Below are 27663 nucleotides of genomic sequence, written 5' to 3' on the forward strand. Positions count from 1 at the left end.
TTTCGGAAATAGTTTCAATCAGAATGTAATTTTTATGAATTTTATATGGTAAACATATAGTTCTGCTACTAACTATATATCCAAAATTTATACACATGAATACTCCTTTTTTTTTGGACATTGATAGTAGTTTAAACGGTACTAATCCATAATTCGGTTTATTTTCTTAAACAGAAATAAAAAATTTAAAGCAAAAATATGTTCCAGATTTGACTGCATATGAAGCATTCTTTTAACCAATTACCCATCTTATACTAAATGGAAAACTAGAAGAAACATGTATGAAGTGTATTTTTATATGTATGCATGCATATTTATCATAAGCAATTGTATGGGATTATATTGCAATTCACTACTTGCAATGCTTTTTTTTTATGAGAGAAAGTACAGTTCTGTTAAAATCAAGAACAGAGTTTGGTAATAAAAAATAATTTGATAATAGAGTAACTCATAACAATAAACTAGACTATTTAATTTCATATAAAATATCAAAACATACTAGTTTTAAGATGACATTATCTGAAATTCACCAGTGTCATTGCCAGTCTTAAAATACTGACATATCAATCATTCTCAAGTTATGCAAGCTTTGTCAAGTGCAACAGTTCTTTAATTTTAAATTTCAGAACTGGATATGAAGCACTAAATATCATCTTGTATGGTAGTAAAAGAGATCAACTTAGTAGTCTTGCAGATTTATTATAGTTTTACTGTTTAAACATGTTGAAAATTATGGGTGGGTGTGGTTTTAGAACATTGGGATTTAGAGTTATTGTTAGGACTTTTTAACACATTGAACAGGTCAGCAGAATCCTTGCTATTTCTTTGTTTTATCAACAGTCATGAAAATCACTAACTCTCATTCCATGGGCCTAACATTTTTTACTAAATGTTAACCCCCTTTAATTTTTTACTAAAATCTTTAAACTAGTGGATCTAGCTTCTGATTTTAAAGGGGGTCATTATTAAAATTTGAGCTCACCATAGGGGAGGATATTCAAGCATAAATAGAGTCCGGAATGCACCCCTAATAAATAATTTCTCAGAATTGAAGCCTTCAAAATGCTGTTTCAGGGAATTTCTACCAGCTTCAAGGGGGTCTTGACCCCATGACCCACTGCTAAATGAGCACTTGCTGCACTATAATGTATTACAACAATGACTTATATGTAGAGATTAAACTAGTGCTGTGCTATTTATTCTATAACAATAATATATATATATATATATATATATATATATTTACACACATACACCTTTTTCAAAAAATAGAGCTTCATTATGTGCTGGAAAAATCCATCCATTTTTATAGAAATAATAACTTTGAAGTGATATTTCTTGCTATTTGCATTCATATTAAGTATTATTCCATTGCTAGTAATTAAAATCAGATTCAATATTGTTGTACAATGTATTTGTTAGAATTTGTAACTAGTGATATGGAACATTTCTGTGCCTACACGCAAAATGCCTTTACATAGTGGTTGATGATGCAATTGATTACTAGTTTTCTCTCTGTTAAAATGAATGTTTATTTCCCAATTTTCTGTCAAAGTGCCTTGATTTTTTTTAAACTGATGCTTTTTAAAATCCTTTTTCTTATGTTACAAAATTAGCACAATGTACATATTTTGCTTTTGTTTCAAGCAAAATGAGATTTTCACTTGCACCCAGTTTTCCATTTCCAATATGTGCTGTAACCTGTATGAAAATATGTAATCTTGTTACATATCAAAATAATTAATTATCATTATAAATATAGTGCATTTTCACATGTTATTTTATTTCCGGCTCAACAGGTATTGTAACAAAGGATTTTTCATTTAAAACCAAAAGTGATTTTAACATAAGCGCGATTACAGTCAAAGTGCTTGTAAAGCTTGACCACGGATGACCTTGAAGCAGAAACACCATTTGTAACAGGTTTGTTATTATTTTGTAATAAATAGGACTAGTCTGGATGCACCTCTTACTACTTGGCATTATCTGGCTGAGTCTATCTATTAGAAATGTCACAAATTATGTTTCCGCTTCAAGATCACACGCCATATCTTAGTGGTCAAGCTTTACAATACATGTTTGGCATCTTTGATCTAGTGAAAAAGAATATTTATGCTTGAGCTGGGGCTTTTTCTCTTGTTGCAGCATGGCTTGTACATTATTTTTGTAAAATCATGTAAAGAATATCGACATATTCAACTTGAGCATATTTTTACTAATTGCAACAAGTTTAATTGTCTTGTTCCCATAAAAGTTCTGCCCTTGTTATATTCATTCACTTGATTTTGTTATACACATTATCTCTAAGAAAAAAAAGGAAATTCATTAGTATTTTCATTTGTTACTAACCATATATGCTTCCTTCCAGTTGATAACATTATAGCAGCAAAATTTTATTTTTATTTTTCTATTATTATGCTAAACAAAACAATGTTATCATTTCAGATTAACTTTAATAATTCATTTTTTTAAATCTTTATGTAATCAAGTAATATAATTCAAGTCAAGTGTTATGCTGACAGTAAGTGCTGTGATAAATACACTTAGTAATGTATTTTGAAAACCTTTATGATGCATTGATTAACAAACTTATGCTGTAAAAACATTAAATTTAGTTGAAGAATTTTATAATGTTAGCTGTAGGGGAAAAAAACTAGCCTAAAACAACTCAATGTTAAAGAATAGGACACACATTCTTCTAAGTGGTATATGTAAAAGAAACTCTAGAAATTGGTTATATATGTAAAACACACAGACATATGTAAATATTGCATTCTTTTCTCTCCTCCTTGTATAATAGCGTGTCCATTTTCATTAACACAAGTGTAAATATAAAATAACTCAAACCTGCATTGGCTAAGTGTGATTGTTTATAGGAAATTGAAGGTTTACATTAAAGGGCATTTGTTTTGCCTTTCTGTACAGATTTTAATAAAATGTTTGTTTTTAATATAAACATTTAGTCTCTTGATTTCTCTACTTTCTTTTAAGTTACATCTCAGTTTATAGTGGGTTGCCAAATTAATGTGGACATTCAAAAAATTTCATGATTGGATAAAGAAGTAGTGAAATTAATTCCAAAAATCTTACTAGTTTAGCATAATTGACTTTGATTATGTCCCAGATATATTGCACTTAGAAAATACATTTTAAAGCATAATAGAAGGATAAAAAAATTTAATGAATAAATAATAGAGTATTGCGACAATTTTTGTCACGTTTCATTGGGCCTTGGATAAGGCTTCAACTTGAATAGGCATGCTTTCTATACAGAGTTTTGTACATTCTTTTATCTTGGATACATTATGTTAATTTAGATAACAATCATTGGAACATACAATTACTCATCAAAGGAAATGTTTTAGTTATAAATTTTAAAAAGGATATACTAAGAAGTAAAATGTTTTAAAAAATTTATTACATGAAACTATTTACAGAGCATTAAACTTTGCTTATTCTGTCCCATCTCCATACTGAACCATCATCACATACACACAACAAAATTGAGCCATCTTTATTCAAACTTGTTTGTCGGATAGGACTGTTACACTTTGGATGAGTTAACACTGTACATCTGTGGAGGAAAAATGAATTCATAAGGGGAATATATATATATATATATATATATATATATATATATATATATATATATATATATATATATATATATAACAGGAATTTTGTTTTGAAGTTTATTTGCAACAATTAAGTGGAAAATTTTTTAGAGTATGCTTTTATCAACCTTTTTGCTGCAAGGTGCGCAGAACTCCAATTTAGACCCTGAACGCAGTTGTTTCACTACTCAACGAAGGACTCATGCTAGAACCAGGGTTGCCCGAATTGGACCCAATGGGTTTTTTTGAAACAAACCCATTATTTAGCCCACTTTTAGGTTTTTTAAAATTTTCTGAGAAGTTTTTAAAAAAATTAATTAATTTAAATATTTTCACAATTTAAACTTTTTTTATTTGTTCTTCACCACAGACAATGAACATAAAAAATGAATTTTGAACTTTAATAGAATTTCTTAAAGGCATTAAAAAAATACTTCAAAGATTTTAAATAAATGTATTTAACTTTTTTCTTAAACTGGTCAATAAATAACTCAAATTATCTTGACCAAGTCCTTTCACGTCTGATTTTGTCAATATTTGTAGATTTTACAGAGGAAACTAATCTAGTTAAAAGGCTTTCATGTGAATTATTTTCTGCTAACCAACACGTCACAAATCTCGAATAAACAAGGTTTTTTTTATAGAAATAAACAGATTTTCTTAACGGTCGACAGAAAACAGAACAGGTAAAGTATTTTCATTATCTTACGAAAAGTTTAATATTTCTTACTCTGTACACAGAAATAGAAAAACAGGCAACATAAAATTCAAAGAAATGTTTTGATTAAGCGGGAATTCAGTAAAAAGGGATTTAAACTACTTGAGGTTCTACAGTAGTTTTGCATAACAAAATGAAATACAATAAAGTAAAATGCAAAAAAAAAAAGTGTAGTAATTAAAAACGAACAATAGATTTTATCACTCAAGAAGTAACTTCGCCTTAACTGTTGGTAATAATGAAAATTAAAAAATCTGAAACTTCACCATTCTTGGGTTTTTTTGTCTTTTACACTTTTCTTCAGAAAACGCTGAATTTTAACTAGTTTTCCAGCTTTTTTTACCCGAAGACAATTTTTGCACTTTGTCCATATACTTATGCTACAAGTACCCCACATTTTCCCTAAAAAAAGACAAAAACCCACATTTCCTTAAAAAAAAGGTTTTATTTAAAAAAACCCTGGGTCCATGTTTTTTTAAAAAAAACCCGGGTTTTTGCCAACCTTGGTTAGAACAGACTTTACTACCGTATTTTCCTGCATATAATACATTGATTGTCTGTTAAAAAAAGCAATGTTGATGTGTGGATTATCTGTGATTTTTTTCTTAACACCAGCATACTGAACCTCAATAGTTACACAGTAGAATTCACCAATACAACATATTCATTGAACGCCGACTGAATGTTCTTCATTTTACAAAGCTTGTATGTTCTTTCTCGCTGCCCACCTATATGTTGGTTATTTTATGTTGATTGAATGTTCCTCTTAGTATGCAATTCCAGCCATGTAAAATAAACAAGAATACAGTGAATTTTGAAGCCATTTGCACAAGATTAGACAGTTTGCTCCTTTGTCTTGACTTTTTGTTTTTCGAGTAATTAGTGTATTGTTATCATGATTTCAAGAAGAAATCATTATATTTTAGATTATACTTCAGATTAATTTTGATTATGCCTTCAAAGTAATTACCTTTTCACGTTTAGTTGCTCAAATGGTATGTTAAATTCAAACTTTATTTTTTTTATATCGTATTATCCGCGGATTATACGAAGCACTTTATTTCTTCAGGACAATTTTAGCAACTGCGGATTATAGGCTGCCCGTGGATAATACGCAGAAAAATACGGTAAGCTGAATTTCTTACTTAAATAAAGTGGTACCATTTTTAACATTGGTTTTTATTTTTAAAAAATATGAAGGCACGGCAGCCCACAACCCAAGTTCAGCTAAAGCAAACCAAGTTTAGTCAAACAAAAGCACAGCTGTGCCACGCGTGTTCTTGAAGCAACTCGGGGCACCTTTGACCCCCTGTAACTTCGTTATGGATAAAACATGAAGCCTGAATTTTAAGGGAGTATAAGTTACAAGGATATGCGATATTGAAATTTTCATCCCATTTATACTAATAACTAGTTGCATTGCCCGGCTTTGCACATTCTACCTTGAAAATAAAAATTGTGTCAGATGACTTATATTCAACAATCAGGCTTAAATAAAAGAAAAAAAAACATCATGCAAAATTTCCCCTTTAAACAATGACGACAGATATCAAAATACTTTTAAGAAATTAAAATCAGAAAGATAAATTTAAAAAGCGTAACCATGGAAACACAAAATAAAATAATTTTACAAAATTAAAATGATAAAGAAGGAAAAAAACTATGGATTCAAAAAGCGTAACGGTGGAAACGAAAAATAAAATGGTTAACAACTTGAATTGAGATGAGATTTTTGGAACTTGATTTAAAACGGCTTGTAACTTTTTTTCTTTGAAGACAGAAGCTTCGACCATAGGTCGAGAAAAATCTGGAGTAAAAAATGTCGCCTTTTTAAATGGTGTCAAAACGAAAACTGTGGGACAGTTCTTTCACTTTACATAGATAGATTAAATGAAGAAAGTTTTGCCTAAATTTCAGCTAAGCATAAAAAAAAATTGAGCTAAACTGCCGCTGTAATTAAGTTACAGCATTGAAACAAATTACATAAAACAAGGAAAATTCTACCCTTTCCAATGATATATAATATTAAAATATGCAAGCAATTTTTTACCCCTATATTCGGGAATTTATGTGAAAATAGAGCCTAAATTGAAATAAATAAAATAACTATTTATTAGATTTTTTTCAAACTGATCTGCAAACCTTTCTGGTGCTGAAACAGATTTACCGTGAAAATTTCAGCGAAATCGACCAGGTAGTTCTTGAGTTTTCACGTTCACACAAACAGACGCTTTTTGGAGACTCATTTTATACTACGTAGAGATTTACAAATTATTGCCAGTTGAAGCTCTTGGAATTTTTTTATACAGTTAGTATTTGGCATGTAAGGGAAGGAAAAAAAAGAAACTTATAGAAATTTCAGTCACGTGATGTTTGTTTTACAGCTGCTTTACATTATTGTTGATTAATTTTCTGACAGATGGTGCTATCAAGTAGGAAATCCTTTATTAGTCAGTGGGAGCTTGGCATTGTTACATTTAATAATGAATACAAGATATACAAAAAATGATGACGGCATAAAATTTGAATTTGTATTGTAAAACTGATTTGAAGGTAGTACGAAGCAGGGTTTGCCAATATAGGTAGGCTTTAAATAACTTTTTCATGTTTTGATATTACATGATTTTTCTGAGCCCACATGTAATCAATTTTACACAGCACATGATTATAATAGCCAATGTTCAATATAATAGCCAATATCAAAATTAGTTATGTTTTATTTTCATTAATTTTCGTATTCATTTGAAATTCTCAAATTTTTACATGAAATGTATATTTATATAGAAATTAGAGACATACCGAGTAGCACTTTGGCCGAGTACCAAGTACTTGGTCTTTCATTACTCGGCCGAGTACTGAGTTACCGAGTACTTGGCCTTTCACTACTCGGCAGAGTTACCAAGCCAATTATGTTTTAAGAAGAACCACCGACACACATGTGATGAATTTTGAACTTACTGGAATTGTAGTATAGACCTCCTTGTCCATATAATAGTTTTTAAAACTAAATTCCTGTTGAAATTTAATTACACATTATTTAAAAAATTTTGTTTATGGCAAAAATTCTACAAAAAAAATATTTTTAAAATTAAAAAATAAATAAATAAAAGGTATGATTAATTAAGTTGGAATTAAAACAAATTATACCAATCTATTATAGTTCTAGTCTCCCAAACATAAATAATTTTTAAAAGCAAATAAAAAAATGTGCAGGAACACTGCAGACCAGTGTTTCTGCGTTACAAGGAACGTCTTTTTCAGTGCATAAAATGTGAGCTAAAGAATGTAAAGACATTCCACAAAAAAATCCGACTTTTGTCGGATGCCTTTAAATCCACAAGCTCACATTTTGTGCATTGAAAAAGGAATTCCTTGTAATGCCAAAACACGTGTCTGCACTGTGCTTTTAACGTTGTTTTATTTCCTTTTATTTTTTAAGCAAAGGTATTTTTATGTTTCTTATAACTAATTTTTGTTTGTAGCGAAAATCCATTTTTAATATAAAAATTCCATATTTTCTATACTTACCTTTTTTGCACAATTTTTAATATAAAAGTTTTATTAACTTTGGGGACATTAAAATAAAGATTTATTCCATTGAAGCATTACAAACTTCATTATTCTCAAAATTTAAATTTTGCTTGTAAATTTGAATTGCAAATGATTGCAGAATATTATATATATGCTTGCTCTTTTTTTTATAAATTTTAATATCTCTCTTGGGCAATATTCAATTTTTTGCAACTACTCAGCATTGGCCGAGTAGCTGATCAAAAGTTGGCCAAGTACCGAGTAGTTACCGAGTACTCGGTACATCTCTAATAGAAATAATGAAAGCAAAAATTAACTTTAAGTCTACGTATTATAATAATATAAGAAAACAAGCAACAGTAAATTGAGGATGCAGTTAGCTTTTATTGATTCTAGTTCAAATATCAGATATATGAATCCTGGTATGAAGATTAGGGCTCGACCGATGACATTTTTTGGCCGATGGGCCGATGCCGGTTGTTCAAAGATAGCCGATTGTTTTCCTCCAAATGGCTGATTGCGAATGGCAAAAAAAAAAAAAATCTAACAGAAATAAATTGATAAGATTGTCAGGGATTTAAAGGATCATTGATTCATTTCACTTTACTTCCTTTCTACAAATAAGAAATTGTAATTACAAAAAAAAAAGAAAAAATCAGATTTCAACCTAAATTTTTATTTTACGATCACCCAATTTATACTTCACAAGTTTTTTCGGCACATCTGTACATGCATATGTACCTAAGAACATATAGATGACCGAAATATCTATTTTGAACGCCTCCTTAGTTAATTATCACAAATTCTCTTGTGATGGCTTCATGCGCATAAACTTGCGTCACTCAAAAATGTTATGAAATAGTAAGTTGAAAACTCATATATACGTCATATCATCTGAAAGTTCGAGGACAAGTTGTTTAAAACCTTACCCTGAATAGTTCACATTACCGAAGTATGTCTATCTACAAAATACTCACCTTGAACGACTATGCACTTCAGCCAACGTTGATATGACAAACAAATAACATAACGTCTCGTCGGACTTGACTCCGTGTGACTCTTACCTGTTCCAAGCAAAAAACATTTGCATGGACGCCGCTTTCTTCCGTCAGGAGAAGATAAAGCTGCATCACAGAAGGTAGCCGAAAATGGCTTCCAGGAGTGTTTCCAAGAGTTATATAAAAACTGGCAGAAGTACATAGTCTCTCAAGGTGCCCTTTGAAGGTGGATGTGCTTAGGTAATGTGAACTATTTTGGGTAAGGTTTTATACAGCTTGTCCCCCGAACTTTTGGATCGTACGACGTACAATCTGTATAAGGTGTAGAGTTATGCTTCTCCTTTTTTGACTGCTGTATGATGGAACAGAAAGAACAGCAAAATAAATAAATAAAAAATAAAAATAAATAAATAAATAAAATAAAAATAAAGGAAGAAAAACAAAGAGACTGTTTAATAACCAATTGACTTTTTTTAAATTGAACATATAACTAAAATTTCAGTAATATTCTAATAATGTATGGATTTAGGTACACTAAACATCGTTAAAAAACATTAAATTATGTTGTTTAATCATTCAAAAAAAAAAATAAGAATAAAACTATGAAACCGTCAACAAATTACGCAATAAAAGTGGAAAGATTGCACGTAGATATTTTTTAGTCATCAGATTAAACTAAAAAGGGAACAGATAAATTACAATATTAAATCATAATAGGAATATTTTTATACTTATTTAAAATTTATGAAAGGAAAAGTTTGCATTTTTCATAAAAGCTATAACCGTGACATAAATTTTGCGAAAAAAAAGAAATAGCCACGAAAAGAGCGAGGTTCTTAAAACGCAGCCACAGTAAACATATTCAATATTTACATCAAGTTAATAACTGAATACATATACTACTTGATCTGATGTTTTCACACGTAATATTGAACAATTTGATTGTTTAATCTTTTATGAAGCACTACAAACAAGTTTAAATTAAATTTTGAAATTTAACAATAATTTTCTGAAATTTAAAAAATTGCATAATAGAAAATCCTAAGAAACTTTTCTATAACATATTATTAAAAATATGATGAAAACGAAAATAACTTATTCATTTATTATTATATATATATATGTATATATATATATATATATATATATATATATACAATTGAGTTCACCATGTTCTGAAGACAACTTCTAATGGCTCACGGTGTTTCGAAGCCAATTTTTGGCTTCACCACATTGGCTTCAATACGTCGGTATTTTAGAGACGTTCACCACTTAATGAAGCCAGTAGAGACGTTCGCCGCGTTTCGAAGCCACTGGCCCAATACCCTTAAAAAAAGATTCAATGAAAGATATTTTGTTTTATGCTCTATTAACCTTTTATAATTTATTTTGTGCCATTTTAAATTGATGTACATTTTTGAAACTAATTTCAGCATTTCACTTTTTTTTGCCAATGTTTTATAAATTTTTCTAAAAAATGACTAAAATTCTTGTGCAGAAAATATCACAAAAGAAAATTCTTTGGAACATTTTAACTTAGGATTTCAATGAAAGAGAAAATGTTGTATAGTTAACCACAGCAACTTATGAAGACATAGCTAGTGAAAGTAATCTTTACAGTAAATTTTTGAAGAAAAAAAACCAGCTGCAATCAAAAACAATCCTAGCCAAGTAATTTTAAAAAAATCTCATGCTTTGGGTTTCTTTCAAGAAAAACAGTTAAACTCGAAGGGTTTCCCAAACTATAAAAGGTTCAGTACCACTGTTATAGCCTAAAATAAGGATACGTTACTACTTAGTTTAAGGTTGAAAATACTACCTTGCTGATCCAGGGTCATCAACATCCAAATCCCATACAAAGGCTCGTCCAACCTGATTGCCGAGAGCCAAAATCTGTTCAATGATAGAATAAAAAATTTATTGCTTGCCAAAATATTTAAAAAATAAGGATTAATTATTTGATAAAATACAGTGAGTGAGATTTTTGAATATTTGTGAATATGTAGCAACTTCGGCATAGCCAATTGAGGCACTGAGAAGCAAAGGGATGTTAAAGTGTCAAAATTAATAATTTGGAGATAACCAGTATGAATGATAGGTGAACATCCCCTCTGTTTTGGGGCAAGAGACGATACTAGTAGCTCTGGTAAATGCTGTTATACAGCATGAGTTAGAAAAAATTTCAATTAAAGCATACCTAAGACCAGAACTTAAAACATGTTTTACTCAAAACTTGAAAATGTCCACTTACATCCATTTGCTTCTCACTGCCTCAATTTTGCTGTATGCAAGCAACTTCCAGATTCTTAATTCTGCTATATGCCATTTTTTGTCAAACATTTAAAACTTGTCTTCAGAATACAATTTGTAGTTGAGTATTTTCCGGTAGATGTAAGTTTGCAAAGTCTTCTTTCATCACATAAGACAAAATTTCAGGTCTTCCTTTGTTGTTATTCTTACCATAACTTTTTTTCAATTAAAAAAAAAATCCTGCTGACAAAAAAGTTACGATCTACCTTCTTTCATGATCAGTAAACTTCTTACTTTTGACTTTTTTACAAAAAGAAAAAAAAATGGAAAAATACAATAAACCTCGATTATCCGAAGTAATTGGGGCCGAACCTACTTCGGATAATCGAGAATTCATCTATAATCATTTAGTTTAATGTGTAGTATCGCCATTCAACTGTTATGGCTATTTTAACTGTTAAATAAACTCAAATTATAAATGAAAATTAATTTATTTCTGAAACAAAATTTACAATGGTTTAAATGAAAGCTTTATCTGGTACAAATTGGCCATCCTTTGCCGTGCAGCTCTATCCTGAAGTTTTCTTAAGAACATGAGTTTAGAGGAATCACACTGTTCCTGTTGTTTCAACCAAACAATACTTTTTGAGAAACTCTCAAAAGCATCATTGTAACTTATCTTATTTATTCCAGAATCATTCTCATCTTCATTATCTTCTTCTTTTCGAGAATTCCGGACTTCTGCTACTAATTCTTCATCATTGAGCAACTGGAAGCCTGCATCTTCCATGTCACAATTCAACCAATCTGTGATTTCTTTATCACCACAATTTTCAAAGCCTTTCATTGTGCTAAAAATTCTTGAAAACTCAGTATCAATATCTTTCTCAATGTCTGTAGCATTTACATCTGCACCACTTGAAAAATTCGGTAAAAGTTTTCGCCAACTTCGTCTTAGTGTTGATTGCGGCAAAGATTCCCACGCGTCACTGATCATATAAATGCAGTCTTTGATGTTGATAGTTTTCCAAAACTCAATAGTTAAAACTGTACCAGATTCAAAATCTCCTTCAAAAAGTAATTTTCTGATCAACTGCTTTCTTTAACGTTGCTTTAAACAGGGTTGTGGAGTCAGAGTCGGACTGATTTTGGGGTAAAGGAGTCAGAGTCGTTGAAAAACATACCTGCGGGTTTCTTTCTTTTCTCTAATTTTCGATTACTCTTCTTACATTAAAAAAAAAAAAAATAATAACTCACTACAAGTTGGTTTGATTTATGTATAAAGACCTATTAATAAGAAAATAAGCACCACTGGCAACTAACTGGCTTCTCTATTTATCGAACTTTCACTTTATGTAATAGCTACTTCCACCGACCCGCTAGTTTGCTTGTTTTTTTAACTTTCTTTAAATAATGGCAACTGTCATTGTCAGCAAACGGGTTTTGTTGCCTAACATTTACAATAATCACTTTCAAATAAAAATTTTTTATTTCCAATGGCTGGCAGCAAGAAAAGGTTACAAAGAACAAAATAGGAAAAACAAACACAATACATAGAACAAGGAACAATACAGAAACAATAGAGTGAAATATTTAGCTGCTGATACGCTCTCTTGCTTCCCAATAACGGTCACACAGGCTACGTCTGGAAAGCTGGGTGCAAGTGTGCAAGTGACGAATGTCCATTTCTTCGTTTGAATTGCAAAGGGGACAATTGGGACTCTTCACAATCTTTAAGCGGTAAAGATGTTTTGGTAAACAGTCATGGCCAGTTAAAAGTCGAAACAAAGCCACTGACTCTGCTCTTGGTGGTGAAGGGACAAAATCACGATTTATAAACCAAACTTTGTGGTTGCTTCTAGTTTTTAGGTCTTGCCAAAAAAAAAAACTCTTGATTTTTTCCTTATATATAACTTTATTGCATTGAATGAGACTGGCTCATTTGGTAGTTGAATAATAGCAGACCCCCTCTTGGCCAGAGCATCAGCAAGCTCGTTTCCTCTAATCCCACAGGTGTGCAGGGATCCACTGCAACACCACTTTATTATTCTGCTGCACCAGATCGTTAATGAAACTGCGACATTCAGAAATTTCCTGCGATTTGCAGCTCTTTATCAATGCTATCGCCTCAATAGTCGCTTGAGAATCCAATAGGACAACGCATCCCTTAAGTTTAAAATCACGGTATTTCAACTGATCTAGAGCCAGGTGTATAGCTTTTACCTCTCCATCGAATGCAGAGGCATATTTACCAACAGGAATAGAAAAAGAAAAGTGCTCACTGTAGACGCCTGCACCTGCATTTATATGGTCTGCTACTCTTGACCCATCGGTATATATATGTATCCATTCACTTTCGGGGTATTTAGTGTAAATCGTCTCCAGAGCAATGGCCCTAAGAACTACTTGGTCAGTCTCACTCTTTAAAACAGGCTGTATCAAATTTAAATCATAATTCACTGGTTTGTATTCGCATGGGTTTGTTGGTAAAGGGAGCGACTGTAGGTTAGAATTGATGTTATACGTTCGTTTTGTATCAAGCGCAAACTGCACAAACTCCTTTTGCGTTTTGAGAGATCTTGGGTGCAACTCCGGTTTCCATTCGTTTCTAAATGGTATTCTTTGCATTTTTTCAAATAAAAGTAGAGTTTTCTCCTCTATGTATGATTTTATTGATCTGAAATTAGTAAATAAAAACAATGCATCCAGTGGTGTTGCTCCTGTTATTAGGCGGAGTGCTTGGTTATGTATAGTTTCAACTCTGTTCAGGACATGTTTTGATGCAGTGCTCAGTACCTCACAGCAATAGCTCATTAATGGGAGAACAAACGTCTTATATGTAATTTCAAGCTTATTACGACTACAGCCCCATTTGCAGCCCGCCAGCCGTGTCAATACGTTTAAACGTCTGCATACCTTTTCAACAGTCTTCTCAACGTGGGATTTCCACGTTGTTCCTTTCAAATAAAAATAATAACATATTTTTTACGTCAATCTCAGTTAAATAGCAAAAAGAATGTAGGGGAAAGCGGGGCACATGAGAACAATTTTTGTTCTTAATTTCTCAAAAAATATTATCAATTTTTCAGAGAAATTGTGTCTCCATGATTAAATAGTCTTTTATCTGTGCCCTAGATTTTTTTCAGATTTTTCAAGAAAGTATTTATTTGCTTTATGGATTTTTTTAAAAATGTCTTTAATTGTTCACATGTGCCCCTATATGGGGGCACATGTGAACAAGCCTGGGGTACATATGAACACAATTGCAAAATGCAGGAGAAGCATCATATTTCAACAAAAAACTCCCAGGCCGAGGACTGCTGATGGCCTTTGAAAAAAGTGAGAAAGGTGACAAATTTGAAAACAAAGGTGACTAAAAGGTGACAAAAAAGTAACTAAAAGGTGACCAAAAGCAATTTGTTAAGAACTCAAAAAACAGAAAAGGATTATCCCTTTTTACTGACTTTTACCAAAATAGCCTATAATTTCTTGTAAAGATTTCTTTACAATTTTGGAAATGAATATTATAGGGCTAGAAGTAGTAAAATAAAAATTTTAAAACATTTTCAAAAAACTTTCAGTGTAAACTCTATGTAACCTTATTATATATATAAATATATATAATCAACATAATAAAGCTTGAAATTGTGAAGTAAAGAGCAAGATGATGCATTTCTTGAACATATAATTTATGTTATTCAATCACATTTTTAGTATTGTTTTTTTCTCTCTTTTTTTTTTTAGCTTATTGAAAAATTATCAGCATTCTTTCTTTTTTCTTAGTAAATACAAAGCATAAATATTAAATCGAAAGTCTTGACAGTAGAGAATAACTGAGAAAACCAATTTGAAAAATCAGACTTTAACAAAATGATAATTGTACTTACAATGCAAAAATAAAATGATGTTGAAGTACGAAACTGAAAATATCATTTCATATGCCTGAAAATGTTCATGATTTTTTCTTTCTTGTTTTATTTATTTTTTATTTTTTTAGCAAGCTCTGAAAATATTCCATGACATGTCCAATGGAGGTAAAAAATGTAGTGTTAAATCAAGTTATTAATAATTACAAATACAAAAGTGACGACCAGCAACAGGCTGTGGGCCCAGCTAAACTGGTCCTAGTCAATTTACAATCCCCAACTTATCAGACTTAGGAAAAAAAAAATAATGCCGAATAAGCAAGAATACTGTCATGGTCTCTTCTGATTTGATAAAAATAGGGGTGATAAAGATAACGATGTGAGGGTACTTTTGTTTTTTTTTTCAATCTGAGGGTACATTTGCTTTTTTTTCAATCGGGACTCATTGACTCATTTGTTAGATACGTTGGTTAACTGTTTTTTTTTATTTCTTTTCTTTTTTTTTTAAACATAAATTTATTCCTTATTGAATCTAGGAAAATAATATCACATTTATCAAAAATACTGTCGTTGTGCATTTTGTTTCAAACAAGTTTACAGCAGTTTTTTTGTTCCAATTCAATAAATAAATAAACACTAACCGCCACTTATAAAATCTCTGGATTATAAAATCAGCAGCTTTTTAAAATGAATGTGGAAGAATCAAATCATTACATTACTAAACCATGTTAAAACCGTACTTTAATAAAATCAATCTTGCCATCACATAAAATAAAGCTTTTAGCTAGCATCTGCTTCTAAAAGCTTTATTTTTACTGGAACTAGCCATATAAAGCATTGAAACCTAATAAAAAAAAATTCGGAGATTCTCTGAGACACACTAAAAAAGGAAATGTTAAGAAATGTTTACACAGACCAAGTTCACTTCGCACTTGCGCAGCAAAAATAAAACCCAAACTAACCATTTCTGTGCAAACACAAAGTGAAACTATAAACACAAACCAAAACTTTTCCCTATTTCGCGCTCAAAGAAGACATTGGGGCATGCCTCCTTAACCCATCACTCCTTTTTCAAATCGAACCGCTTGTGGCTGCTTAGTCGCGACTTTCGAAGTCAGTAAAAGTAAAACAAGCAAGTAACACGCCTGGCTAGAGATGCCTGGCTAGAGATGAGTGTGAGATTCAGAGACTTCAGATGACGTCATTTGATAAACACGGAAGACAACTTGCATTCGATGACCATTCACTCAACAAAGTGTGTAGAAACAAATTGCACAGCTGAACTTTAGTCGAACAACACTATGGCCAGAAACACAATAGGAAACAAAATGGCGTTTAGACGAGACTTGCGGAAAATGTGTCTAACGGTCGAAGGGGGATAGAAAGACTGGTTCTGCTCATAGGGTGCAATTGCAAGCAATAAAAAAAAAAATCCTGGATTTTCCAGTAGCATAGCTATTTTTCTTAAACAACAACAAGGTGGGGGGGGGGCATATTTAATGCTGCTTTTTTAATTAATTTCACTGTTAAAGCTATCATTCAGATACTTTTCAAGGATTTAATTATTAAAAAAAAAAAAAAAAAATCCTAAGACATTTCAAAAAAGGTGAGAAAGGTGACAAAAGTTGCAAAAGGTGACTAAAAGTAACCAAATTTTCAAAAGGTGACTAAAGGTGAGAAAGGTGACTGACTCCTCGGCCTGAACTCCTTAATATAAAACATGTACTTATATACAAGGGCGCCCATATAGGGGGCAAGGGGGGAGGGGCTCGAGCCTCCCTTTGAAATTAGAACTTCCGTGCTTTTAGCACGTTTTTTTTGTAAAAATATAAAAAACATTTCTTTTCCAGTTGTTATCGAATAAGTTATTAAAAATGTCAAATTTTTATGACTCTAATCCGTCCTGAAATTGGTTTCCATGGGAAAAATATCCTGCTAAGCAATGGTTAAAATATATGAGCCCCCCTTACAGTTTTGCATATGGGTGCCCATGCTTATATACCAAACACATTAAAGGGTTTGTAACCAGTAGCTTAACTAGGGGGGGGGGGGAGGAGCGTCATTTAAACTGATAAAAAAAATTAAGAGTTTTTTTTTTAACATAGAATTTTAAAAAATGCTTTAAAAACATTTAAAAAAAAAAAACTTGCAAGAAAAAGAGCAAAAGGGGGGTATATATAATCTACTGAGAAGGAACATTGGCATCATTGAAAACAATTCTAAAAAAGAAAATAAGAAAAAAAATTACAATGCTGCCTCCTATTTGACAAATCAATTAATCAAAATGTTCAAAAAAAAAAAAAAAAATTGGGAAGTTGCAATGACCTTTGATGACTTCCCATGTGGAGGACCCCGGGAGGGGGGGGGGGGAGGGCAATTTCTTCAGTTTGCCAGGGGCGCTAGACCCAATAGTTACGAAACTGTTTTTAACCTATACTGTGTCAGTTAAAATTGTACAGTAATTGTCCGTTAAAAAATGTTTCTTCCGAACTCTATGAACCTGCTCACTGTTAAATTTTAAAGCTATGTAGCATGTTCTAATTATTGAATCAAAAAGAAGAAAACTTATAAGAATAAATGCAAAAAATATTTTATTATGTAAAGTTTATTCTTGTTTATAGCACATTCAAGTTTCATACACATATGATGATGAATTTTAAAATTATTTTAAAGTTAAGTTTTTTGTTAAAGAAAAATATTTTGTCTTTTTTACTTGTAAATTTTATAATTAAAAAATAATAAAATAAAAAATTATTTAAAAATAATGTATAATAATAATTAACAATGAATTTGGCAACCGATGGTAGCAAAACAATAATTTAAAATCTTTACACCCTTTTTCAGCACTCACAATAACCCTAATATTTATATTACGGAGAGGATATAGGAACTGTTCACATGTGCCCCTACATGTTGCAGGGGTAGACGTGATCGACTTGTCACAGATAGAACATTTTCCACACAAAATATAGGACAAATATAGGACACATTATACGAATAGTTTCGCTATGAAAAAAGAAATAATATATTATTTAGTTATTCTTTCAATGATTTTGTTTAAGAAAAACCCTCAAACAAAATTATAACTTACACCTGAAATGACTTTCTTGTAGTTGAAAAAAGAATTTTTGAAAAAACAGTGTACTTTATAGACAGGAAAAAAAAAATTTAACAAAGTGAAATATTGATAATTAATGAGCAACTCACAATTTTTGCAGGGATAGAAGTGTTACAAATATATTAATAAATAAAACCGTCTTTGTGTTGAGAACTAACAAGAATGTAGCACAAATATACAGATATTTTGTGCTATAAAACATTGGTTATTTCCTGTTGATAGTTTATACAGGCAATAGTAATACCCTGTATTGCCACATTATAATTATACTTATTATTAATGACTTCAGTCTTGCATATTTTCCAGTTAGAAAACTCAATAAAAACTTACTTAACCGTTCAGCAAATCTTTTCTTCCAGAAAGAATATTTTTTCAAAAAATAGATTGCTTAAAAATATTTTCCATCTAAATTGAACAAAGGATATTTACATTTCTAAAAATATTTGCAACTCATTATTTACAAATTTGTGGATAGCTTTAAGCTAATCCTTTTTTTCCAATTCCTCTTTTGCAAGCTTGAATTTTTTATTTCCTGCATCAATCAGAGTTTGAGCAGCTTCTATTTCATGCATACTTTTGTTTTTAAGTCCATCTTTCAATCTTTGGTTGCCACTATCAATCATAGATTGAGTAGAATCTATTTTTTCTTTAAGTTCCACTATTTTATCTTTTTTGGGGGGTGCTGGAATGTTTTCTATTGCCTGAGGTTTTTTGCATCTTTTTCAAGTTTTTCTTTTTCTTTTTGCATCTTGTATTTTGAATATGCATCTTTATAAAATTGAAGCATTTCTTTGGTAATTCTAGCATTTATTGCAGTGCCATTCACTGAATCTTTTATCAACCTCAATCCTCTAATAACATCAAGGCTTAAAGAGGATCTTTCAGAAGTCTGCATTCTTTTATTGATAGAAAAACCTCTTTCCACTGATGCCTGACCATGTGAAAAGGTGAAAATGGCTTTGACTAAAAATCCCAAATATTTGTACTTTGGAAGCTGATCACTATTTTTTATTTCAAGAACATTTTTCCAATATAAATCAATTTTTTGCCAAGCGCCATTATTAAAGCTCCAGTCTTCGAGGGTTTCATCATCATTTGCATAGAGAAGCCACTCATCTGTTAGCTTGTCAACTGCGTTCTCAGCTATCACTTGGGGCAATATGTTCACAAAGCATCTTAAAGATGGTAATGTAACACGTGAAGGTTCTTTTCTAACAAGTGGCTGCAAAATCTTAAAATTTTTTAAAAGCTTATTCTTCAAAGGTAAATTTTTCTGCAAATATAAGGTTACATTTATTTAAAATTCTTTGGCGTCTGCTAAAAATTCAGATTTTGAAGCTGGAGAGAGTTGACTTATTAACTTTTTGGCATTGTTGCCCACATATATATTTTTCAAATGAAACACTTCTTTATTATTTTGATATCGGCTAAATCATCACCATATTTGTTTTCTAATGCTGATTCATTGATAAAATGTCTCCTAAGTTTTACAGTCGACGCCCAGTATAACGACCACACATTATAAAGATCGTCCCATTATAACGACCAGTGGTAAAAGTCCCAACTTTGTTCCTATGAACTTTACGCTAATTCGCCTTTGTTATAACGACCGTTCTGTATCGTCTAATCCAATACAACGACCAAATTCAGTGGACGCTATTTCTGGTGTTCTTCCCAATAAAACAAATTTGTAGCTTGAAATGACCTTGTTTATTGTTTACGGACATCTGCCTGAAGATTTCAATGTATGTCAAATCCAACTTTGAGAGGGGGGGGGGGGGAATTACCATTCACCACAACTAGCATCGAAAAATAATGGGAGGAAAAATCGAGAAATTTCCAGATTCCTAAATGTTTCTTTGAAAAGCAAAAAAAAAAAACAAAAAAAACACAATTTATCACCTATATCTGAAACGGAAAATAATGTTTTGCAAAAATCACGTCTGCTAAAAAGGCAAACGTCTGTTTCTGGTTTTATCTTCATAAAGTGTAGTGGTAGCAGATTTGTAAGTGTGTAACATTTTCCTTTCTATATTTTCTACTTTAAAAGTTCTTTAATACCCTGTCATAGTATTTTGCACACGATTTTTCTAAAAATTCCTATGATAAAAATAATTTGGGCATTTAACTGGAATGTTTGAAAAGTACCATTTCTTTATGGAACAACGGGGCATGCATGATGACTGTGTATATTTTTTAAAATTATACTTCTTATAACGACCACTCGTTATAAAGACCTTTTTCTCTGGGACAGAGATGGTCGTTATATCGAGCGACTGTATTAACATTTTACAGAGCTCATCGTACAAAATGTGAATCAATGTAGATTTTTATTGAAATAATTTTAATACATCTTCAAATACAACTCCTACACTAATGATAAAATTTAAATATACTGGTGTCAGAGGAGATTCTAAAACTTTTTTTATACTGGCATATCTGTCATTTTTTAGCAGTCTGGGATTGTCTTTTGGCAAGTCCTGAAGAAAGTATTCTCCCAAAACTGGAAGCAACTCCAGGGCTCTTTCGGCAACCGGAGTGATCGATAACCATCGGTTACTGACATAGCACAGGATCTTTAAAAAATCTAAACCAAATTTTTCCACAATGATTTGCAAATCCTCCTTGCGTGATGGAAATTTGGCAAACCAACATTGAATATTATTTAGAAAATCTGTTATGTTACAAAAAGGATCTACTGCAATACCTTTTCCAAAAGCATTATGCACAATGTGCAAATGGCAGGGACCTAAGCTCACTAAACCAAATTCATGGAAGGTTTTGACCTCCTGGTCAAAATATAACTTTAGATGTAGATTTGTTAACATTAGGACCATCTGACCCTAACATACGTAGATTTTTTATTTCAATTTTAGAAAGCCTCAAAATGTTGAAAATACTGTTAGATATATCCATATAGTAGTGGAGCGACATCGATGGCAAAACATCGATGTTTCAGAACATCGATGTTGGAATGTTTCCGAACATCGATGTTTTAAAACATTGATCTTTTTGTCAATATTTAACATACATTTCTTAATATACTACACTACAAACTTACTTAGATAATAAACTCTAACAAATGTTTCTTAATGGATCAGGGAATTCTTTTGGCATTGCGTCTAATTTAAGCAATACAAAAGAATACGAACCCAACGAATATATTGAAACTACTGAACCGCAAATCATGAATACAATTTAATAGGAATAATTTTGCAACATCTTGGTACTATAATAAGAAAAAAAATGATAATAAGACATGCAACAATTATTACAAACTAGTTAAATATGCAAAAAAATATATCATAGCACTTACAGTCAGTTGTATGATGAGAAAGAGTTAAGCAAATTATATTAAAGTTCGACAATTATTATTAAGAGCAAGAAATATGTTTTGTACTGTTAGTGCTATATAATTAAACACAAATTGTGAGTAATTGAGGGACGGCTTGTTGGGGGTAGACACAGTGGCGGATACAAGTGAGGGGGTCATTACAATCCCCCCCTCAACCCGCAACAGTGTTTGAATGTTTGCCCGAAAAAATAAAAAACTTGATCGAAACCGTAAGAAGTGTATACAAGGAGGAGAGGGGATGGATCATGGGGGTCATGACCCCCTCCTCTCATCAAAATCTGCGACAATACTTTGTAATCTGTTTCAAGGTTCATTGGATTTGAGTATCTTGAAAAAAAAAAAGCCGCACCGAAACCATATTAAGAAACAGTAAATAGTTCTCGATTTTTTTTGGGGTGGGAGGCGGGGATAAACTCATTTTTTTATTTATAGCTTATGTATTTAAACTATGTAGACAGTAAAAAATAGCTTTTCTTGAGACAGTTAGTCTGCGGCGCTGGGTTCAGGAGCCCCTATAATGAAAGGTAACAAAGAAGTGTCTGACGCCCGTTTGCTTTTTACAAGCAACAAATTTAATCAACCATAGTTTTTATAAAACCATGCCCAAAGCTTCAGGCATCGCTTCAATCGATAAAACATTTGAGTCCGTAAATATAATTTTTAGATAGTTCAGTTTTTAGTCGTGCTGAGTTTATTTTTAAATAGTTTATTAGTTTGAATCAGTGCTTAGGATTTATTACCGTGCAAGAAATGTAAAATTTGAGTGTCGTGTTTGCCCACCTAGGCAGTGGTGGATACAAGGGGAGGGTCATAGGTGTCATGGCCTCCCCTAAAACATCGACAATATCCGTTCGCATTGTATTCAAACACGTTATGGATAAAATGTAATTGATTTCAGTTTCTGAATTATTTTTAAAAGTAAATACTTGAAATACTACTTCTTTTAATTGTTTATAAAATTTATTCGTGAGGTTTTTGTCCTATCAGGTGCCATATTCCTGACCGATGTGGTATTTTTTAAACACCTAAGCAGTCTCAGAAATTTTTCATACCAAAATCCGTAAGTTTATTCACGGGGGAGGGGGAGGGTCACTCTTTAGCATGAACCCTCTAAAATGTTAGTCTGTATCCGCCCCTGGGTAGACGGAAAGTAATTCCCAATATTTGGTGTTTAAGCAATTTCTCTTTTCGCTGACTATTATACAGTGAAACCTCCCTTAACGGACACTCCCGAATAATGGACACCTCTAATTAACGGACATTTTTGCAAGTCCCAGTCCTTCAATATAGGCCAGTCCATGTAATTCACTCTGAATAACGGACACTCCGAATAACGGACAGTTATTTCACAAAAAATTTCCCTTGCGATCGTAGCTCTTCCGTTTTTTTTTTTTTTTTTTTCACAGAATACCTTAGTAACTGCTTGCCTTACAAAGCTTTTCATCCTCCACAACTGATATTCCCCCCCCCCCCCCCATTTCCTTATCACTGTTTCTTGAAATTAAAAGGATGGTAATGGGCAGAGGCAGCGATTGGGGCTTAAAAGTTGGGGGCAGAAAAAAAAAAGGCATGGTACTTTTTGCGGGCAGCAAAAAATGAAAAAGAAAAAAAAAGTCATAATTTTGTAACGGCTAGTTTTGAGAGTATTGAAGCAGATAAGTGAAAACTGATGTCAGTCTAACAATTAACGTTCGTTTTTCTTAAGATTTTAATGAATTTTGTGCACAATAACTATTCAAAAGTTAAGATAAATAAGATAAAAAAGAGTGAAAGAAGCGCCGGAAACTGGGCGCTTTTTCTAACTAGGGCTCTCGAGAGATTCAATTGAGCAGACCGACGCCAGTAGTAGTCGGCTTTATGGCGCTGTGGTTTTGTTGGGTTGTTTAATTTTTAGACATGAAAAAGATTTGCCCATACCCAAGGTTATATTGCCAAATGTCAATCATGCAATAGTGATACTTGAGAAAAAATAAATAAATTAACCATAAAAAGTGTGGGGGGAGTGGAGGGGTTGCTCTGCCGAATCGCCGCCGTTGGTAATGCAAAAAAGAGATGTCAAACTGTTTTAACTGATTACTTTAATTGATTAGATGTTTTTTAAGACAAGTGTGTGCTGTCAGTATACCTTTATTAAGAATTACACTTGACGTAAAATGTAGTAAACCTTTCGCAATTGTTTCGATTGTGTTCTACTGAACAACAGTCCATTTTGAAAAAGGTAAATTAAGTAGTTCCTCCTAATAGCGGACACCTCCCAATAACGGACAAAACTTCTAGTCCCTTGACTGTCCGCTATTCGGAGGTTTTACTGTACCAGGCAGAGAAAAAACTCTTTTTTCCGATGAAACAAAAGTCGCCATCACAATCAAATACTTCGACACAACTTTTAACAGTTCTGAATTTTTACAGTTATAATATTCACCGTAGTAATATATAGGATTCTCCTTTAATTTAAGATTCGGAGCCTTAGAATCGACTGTAAGTTCTGGCAACAGACTACCAGTGTCGAGTTCTTCCAATAGCTTTGACCTCTTCCTCACCCTCCAGTTATCTTTTACCATCTTGTACCGATCTTCCCAAAAATTTTATCCTTTACACAGAAAAATCAAACTTTTTAAATGTGCGCAAATAAATGAAATTTTTGGAGCAATTTCATAAGTAAACTTAATTACCTAGCGACAAAATTGGAGAATTTTACTACAATTTTCAATTATAATACAAAAACATCAACATCGAAACCAAAACATCGATGTTTCAAAAACATCGAAAGTAAAACATCGATGTTAAAAACATCGATGTTTTAACAAAAACATTGATGTTTCCAAAACATCGACATCGATGTCGCATCCCTACCATATAGCCGTTGCATGCCTCAACTGTTCACTTCCTATATAACTTTCAGCTATTTCTTCCAGTCTTATGCTCCAAAACCTCACAAAAACATCTAATTGTTTGAAATTCTGTTCATTGAGAGTTTCATCGAACATAATTTTGAAGAATTGTGAGCTTTCTTGAAATTCATCAGTTATTTGTTTCAAAAAGTATGGACCAAGACCATGAGAAATAGCATAAGATATTTTCCGGTCACTAAGTTACATACATCTAGGCAAATCTGAATCTGGAAACATGTGCTGAAACAAAACTTGCACCGAATCTGATGATTTGAAGGAATAGTTACTCTTAACCAAATGTATAATCCATAAAATTTCGAACTTCAAAATTTTTTCTTCCTCACTCATTACCCAAGCAGTAATTCCACTGTTCTTTGAATTTATATCTAAACTGATACCTTTACCACTCGTATCCATAGGCGGATTTATGGGGGGGGCAGAGGGGGGCAATGCCCCCCCAGTTTCGGGAGGACTTTATGTAGTAACAACACATCTTCCAAAAATTTAAAAAAACATATTTTTTTTCTTTTTTGAATAGTTTAGAAGGGCATGGTTGGATTTATAGGGGGGCATAGGGGCAATGCCCCCCAGTTTTGGGAGGACTTTCTATAGTAACAACACACCTTCCAAAATCTCACAAAAAAATCAACTTTTCTTTTTTTAATAGTTCAATAAAAATGAAGGGAAAAGCGAATGTCCTTTTCTGATGGGAGAAAAGAAAAGAGGAGCGGGGGGGGGGGGGGGGGGGGGGTAGGGAACGAACATTAAATACAAATAGTACAGCTGTCACTGAGGTGCTGAAAATGTGTCTAAGTTCACTTTTTTGGACTGAAAACCATTTAGGCAAGTATATGAATGAAAATATAGGCTAAACGAGCTATACATTAAACTGCAACACTTATAATAATTGACGATTATTTTAACAAATTAGAACCTAAAGCAAAGGGGACCCCCCCCCCCCCCCATTCGCGTTAAAATAACGATCTACTTGTTATGATTTATGTCCACATTTCAAGTATTATTTGTGCCTTTGAGAAATTCTAAAAAACAGTTTTTTTCCCCTTCTCTCTCTCTCTCTTTTTAAAGAGAGAGAGAAAAAATAAATACTACCACACACTGAATAAATTTCAGTTATCTGAGTATTCTGATTAAATGAATCTTTTTACTTAGAGGGAGAGTACAATTTTACTTACTTTATAAATACTGTTTAAAAAGTAAGGTGTCATAATCATCTAAGTCTAAGTGAGTCAGTCCTTGTTATTATTGAAATCTAAATAATTGAGTCATCAAAAGTTTTGGAAAAATTTGCTGAAATTTTATAAAAGTTTATAAAAACTTAACAAAGTTTGGTAAAATCGTAAAAATCCTTTTACCGTAAAAACTGACGAATTTTCGTAAAAATTACAAAAAATCAAGCAAAAATTTGCAGGTAAGAGCGAATTACAAACAGGGCCGAATTTGACTATAAGATAAACAAGCTATTGCTTAGGGCCCCTGCTTTGAAGTGAGTCCCTAACTCCCCAAAAAGTTTCATGATTCGTTCCTTAAAAAATGGGAATTTCTTGAAAAAACTAATTTCATTTTTAAGTACTTGAAAACCTTGAATATTTGGAAACATGTGGCTACAAACCTTAAATTTCAAAATTTCTAACAAATGGTAGAGGGGGAGGAATGACAAAATATGTCAAATTCAGTTCCTTGCCACATCCTGTATTAAAAGTGTAAAAATCACGATTCTCACGTTGGTAACATATTATTTGGAATAAATTTTTGTGACTCACATGTTTCATTTCTTGCTATTTATTCAATCCCGAATGCAGTATTTTGGAAATTCTTTTGTATTGATTGCTTTTATCTTACTTCTTCTGCATATTGTCTATCTGTTTAGCACGGAAAAAAATACACACTACTTCTATTTCTTTTCGTTTTCTGCCCCACTTGCAACTGAAGAAAAGTTGTTGTCATGAGAAATATATGGTTTCTTTTTTCTTTTAAATTTAAAATAGCTTTTTCTCACAAAGTTAGAACAGGACTGTAAAAATTTACAATCAAGTACTAAAATATCAGAGACTGGAAAGCACAAATGAAGTGCGTTAAATAATTTAATTTATTCTAGAGTCCTTGAAAATAATTAGATACGTCTTTGAAAATCCTAAGCAAAATGAGCTCCAAATACTTCTACTGCATATTGTTAATCTGTTTAGCCAGGAAAAAAAATGATACACTACCTTTCTATTCCTTTTCACTTTCTGCACTACTTATAATTAAAAAAAGGTTGTTGCAGTAAGAAATCTATAGTTTATTTTTTCTTTCAAACTTAAAATGGCTGTTTCTTACTAAGTTTGAACAATATTGTACAACTGTATAATCTAGTTATCAATTTCTATGTCTATCCAATTAACCTTTAAAAGGCTTCAAAATGCAGAATTTTATATCCGTTTTACAAAATTTCCTCTGGGGGAGAAACCCCCCGGCCTCCTAAAATTGGAGATATTCAATTTTCCACTTAAAAGGGAGCCCTGCGTCACTCTCTTGATACCAGCTCCCTCTCTTAAGGTCAATTCAAAAAGGACAGCATGAAAACATACATTAATGAAAACGACACACAAAAAAATAAAGCACGGACTTATGCATCACAGGAAACAGACAAAAACATGGGAGTGGGGGCAGTAAAAATGTTGCTAAAAAAAAAAAAAAAAGAAAGAAAGAAATCCTGCCCCCCCAGGAACTCAGTCCTAAATCCGCCTATGCTCGTATCAACAACAAACAGAGCTTGAGAAGGATCCTTCTGACGTTTTTCGGAGTTTTCTTTATGTTTGAATGTTTGAGCATGCTGCCTCAATTGTGAAAATCCACTATTGCTTATGGACACTGAACAGTTTCAAAAATGGTAAGAAGCAGTAAGATCATCTTTTCCTTTGGAGCACCATGCACCAATATTTGTACCATTAATGTCCTCCTGGTTCAACCACTCCTCACAAAATTTTGTTAAACGATGCGATTTTGCCATTATAATTTCACATATTACAACAAAATACGATTTAACATCTTAAGAGACTTACATTCAAAGATCCCGAAATTCCAAAGAAAAGATTGCATAAAGAATATTAGAACATTACGATCAGAAAATGCACTGAACACAAAAATATACCCGCGACAGCAAAAACGAAAACCATGCTGGAAAACAAAACAAACGGCTGTTGCCAAACGCAAAATTCTAAAACCGACTTCAGACTTTGTTCTCGAAACTCCACCTACTACAGTGACGTCATATTGATGACCAATGCGAGAAGATGCCTGTTGCCAGATTTAGTCAGTTGCA

At 32.1% G+C, this 27663-nt stretch overlaps 1 protein-coding gene across 1 annotated transcript in view; it reads right to left on the minus strand.

Moving 5' to 3' along the window:
• Positions 1-3290: 3290 nt before the first annotated feature.
• Positions 3291-27663, minus strand: part of LOC129217271 (polycomb protein eed-like) — a 65753-nt gene continuing 41380 nt past the window's right edge. The window contains exons 11-12 of the mRNA XM_054851539.1: positions 10681-10754; positions 3291-3574 (exon numbers count right to left, since the gene is read on the minus strand). Coding sequence (XP_054707514.1) covers positions 3442-3574; positions 10681-10754 — 207 coding nt within the window. The 3' untranslated portion in view covers positions 3291-3441. The remainder of the gene's footprint in view (positions 3575-10680; positions 10755-27663) is intronic.

The sequence above is a fragment of the Uloborus diversus genome, chromosome 2, assembly GCF_026930045.1.
Source record: "Uloborus diversus isolate 005 chromosome 2, Udiv.v.3.1, whole genome shotgun sequence".
NCBI lineage: Eukaryota > Metazoa > Arthropoda > Arachnida > Araneae > Uloboridae > Uloborus > Uloborus diversus.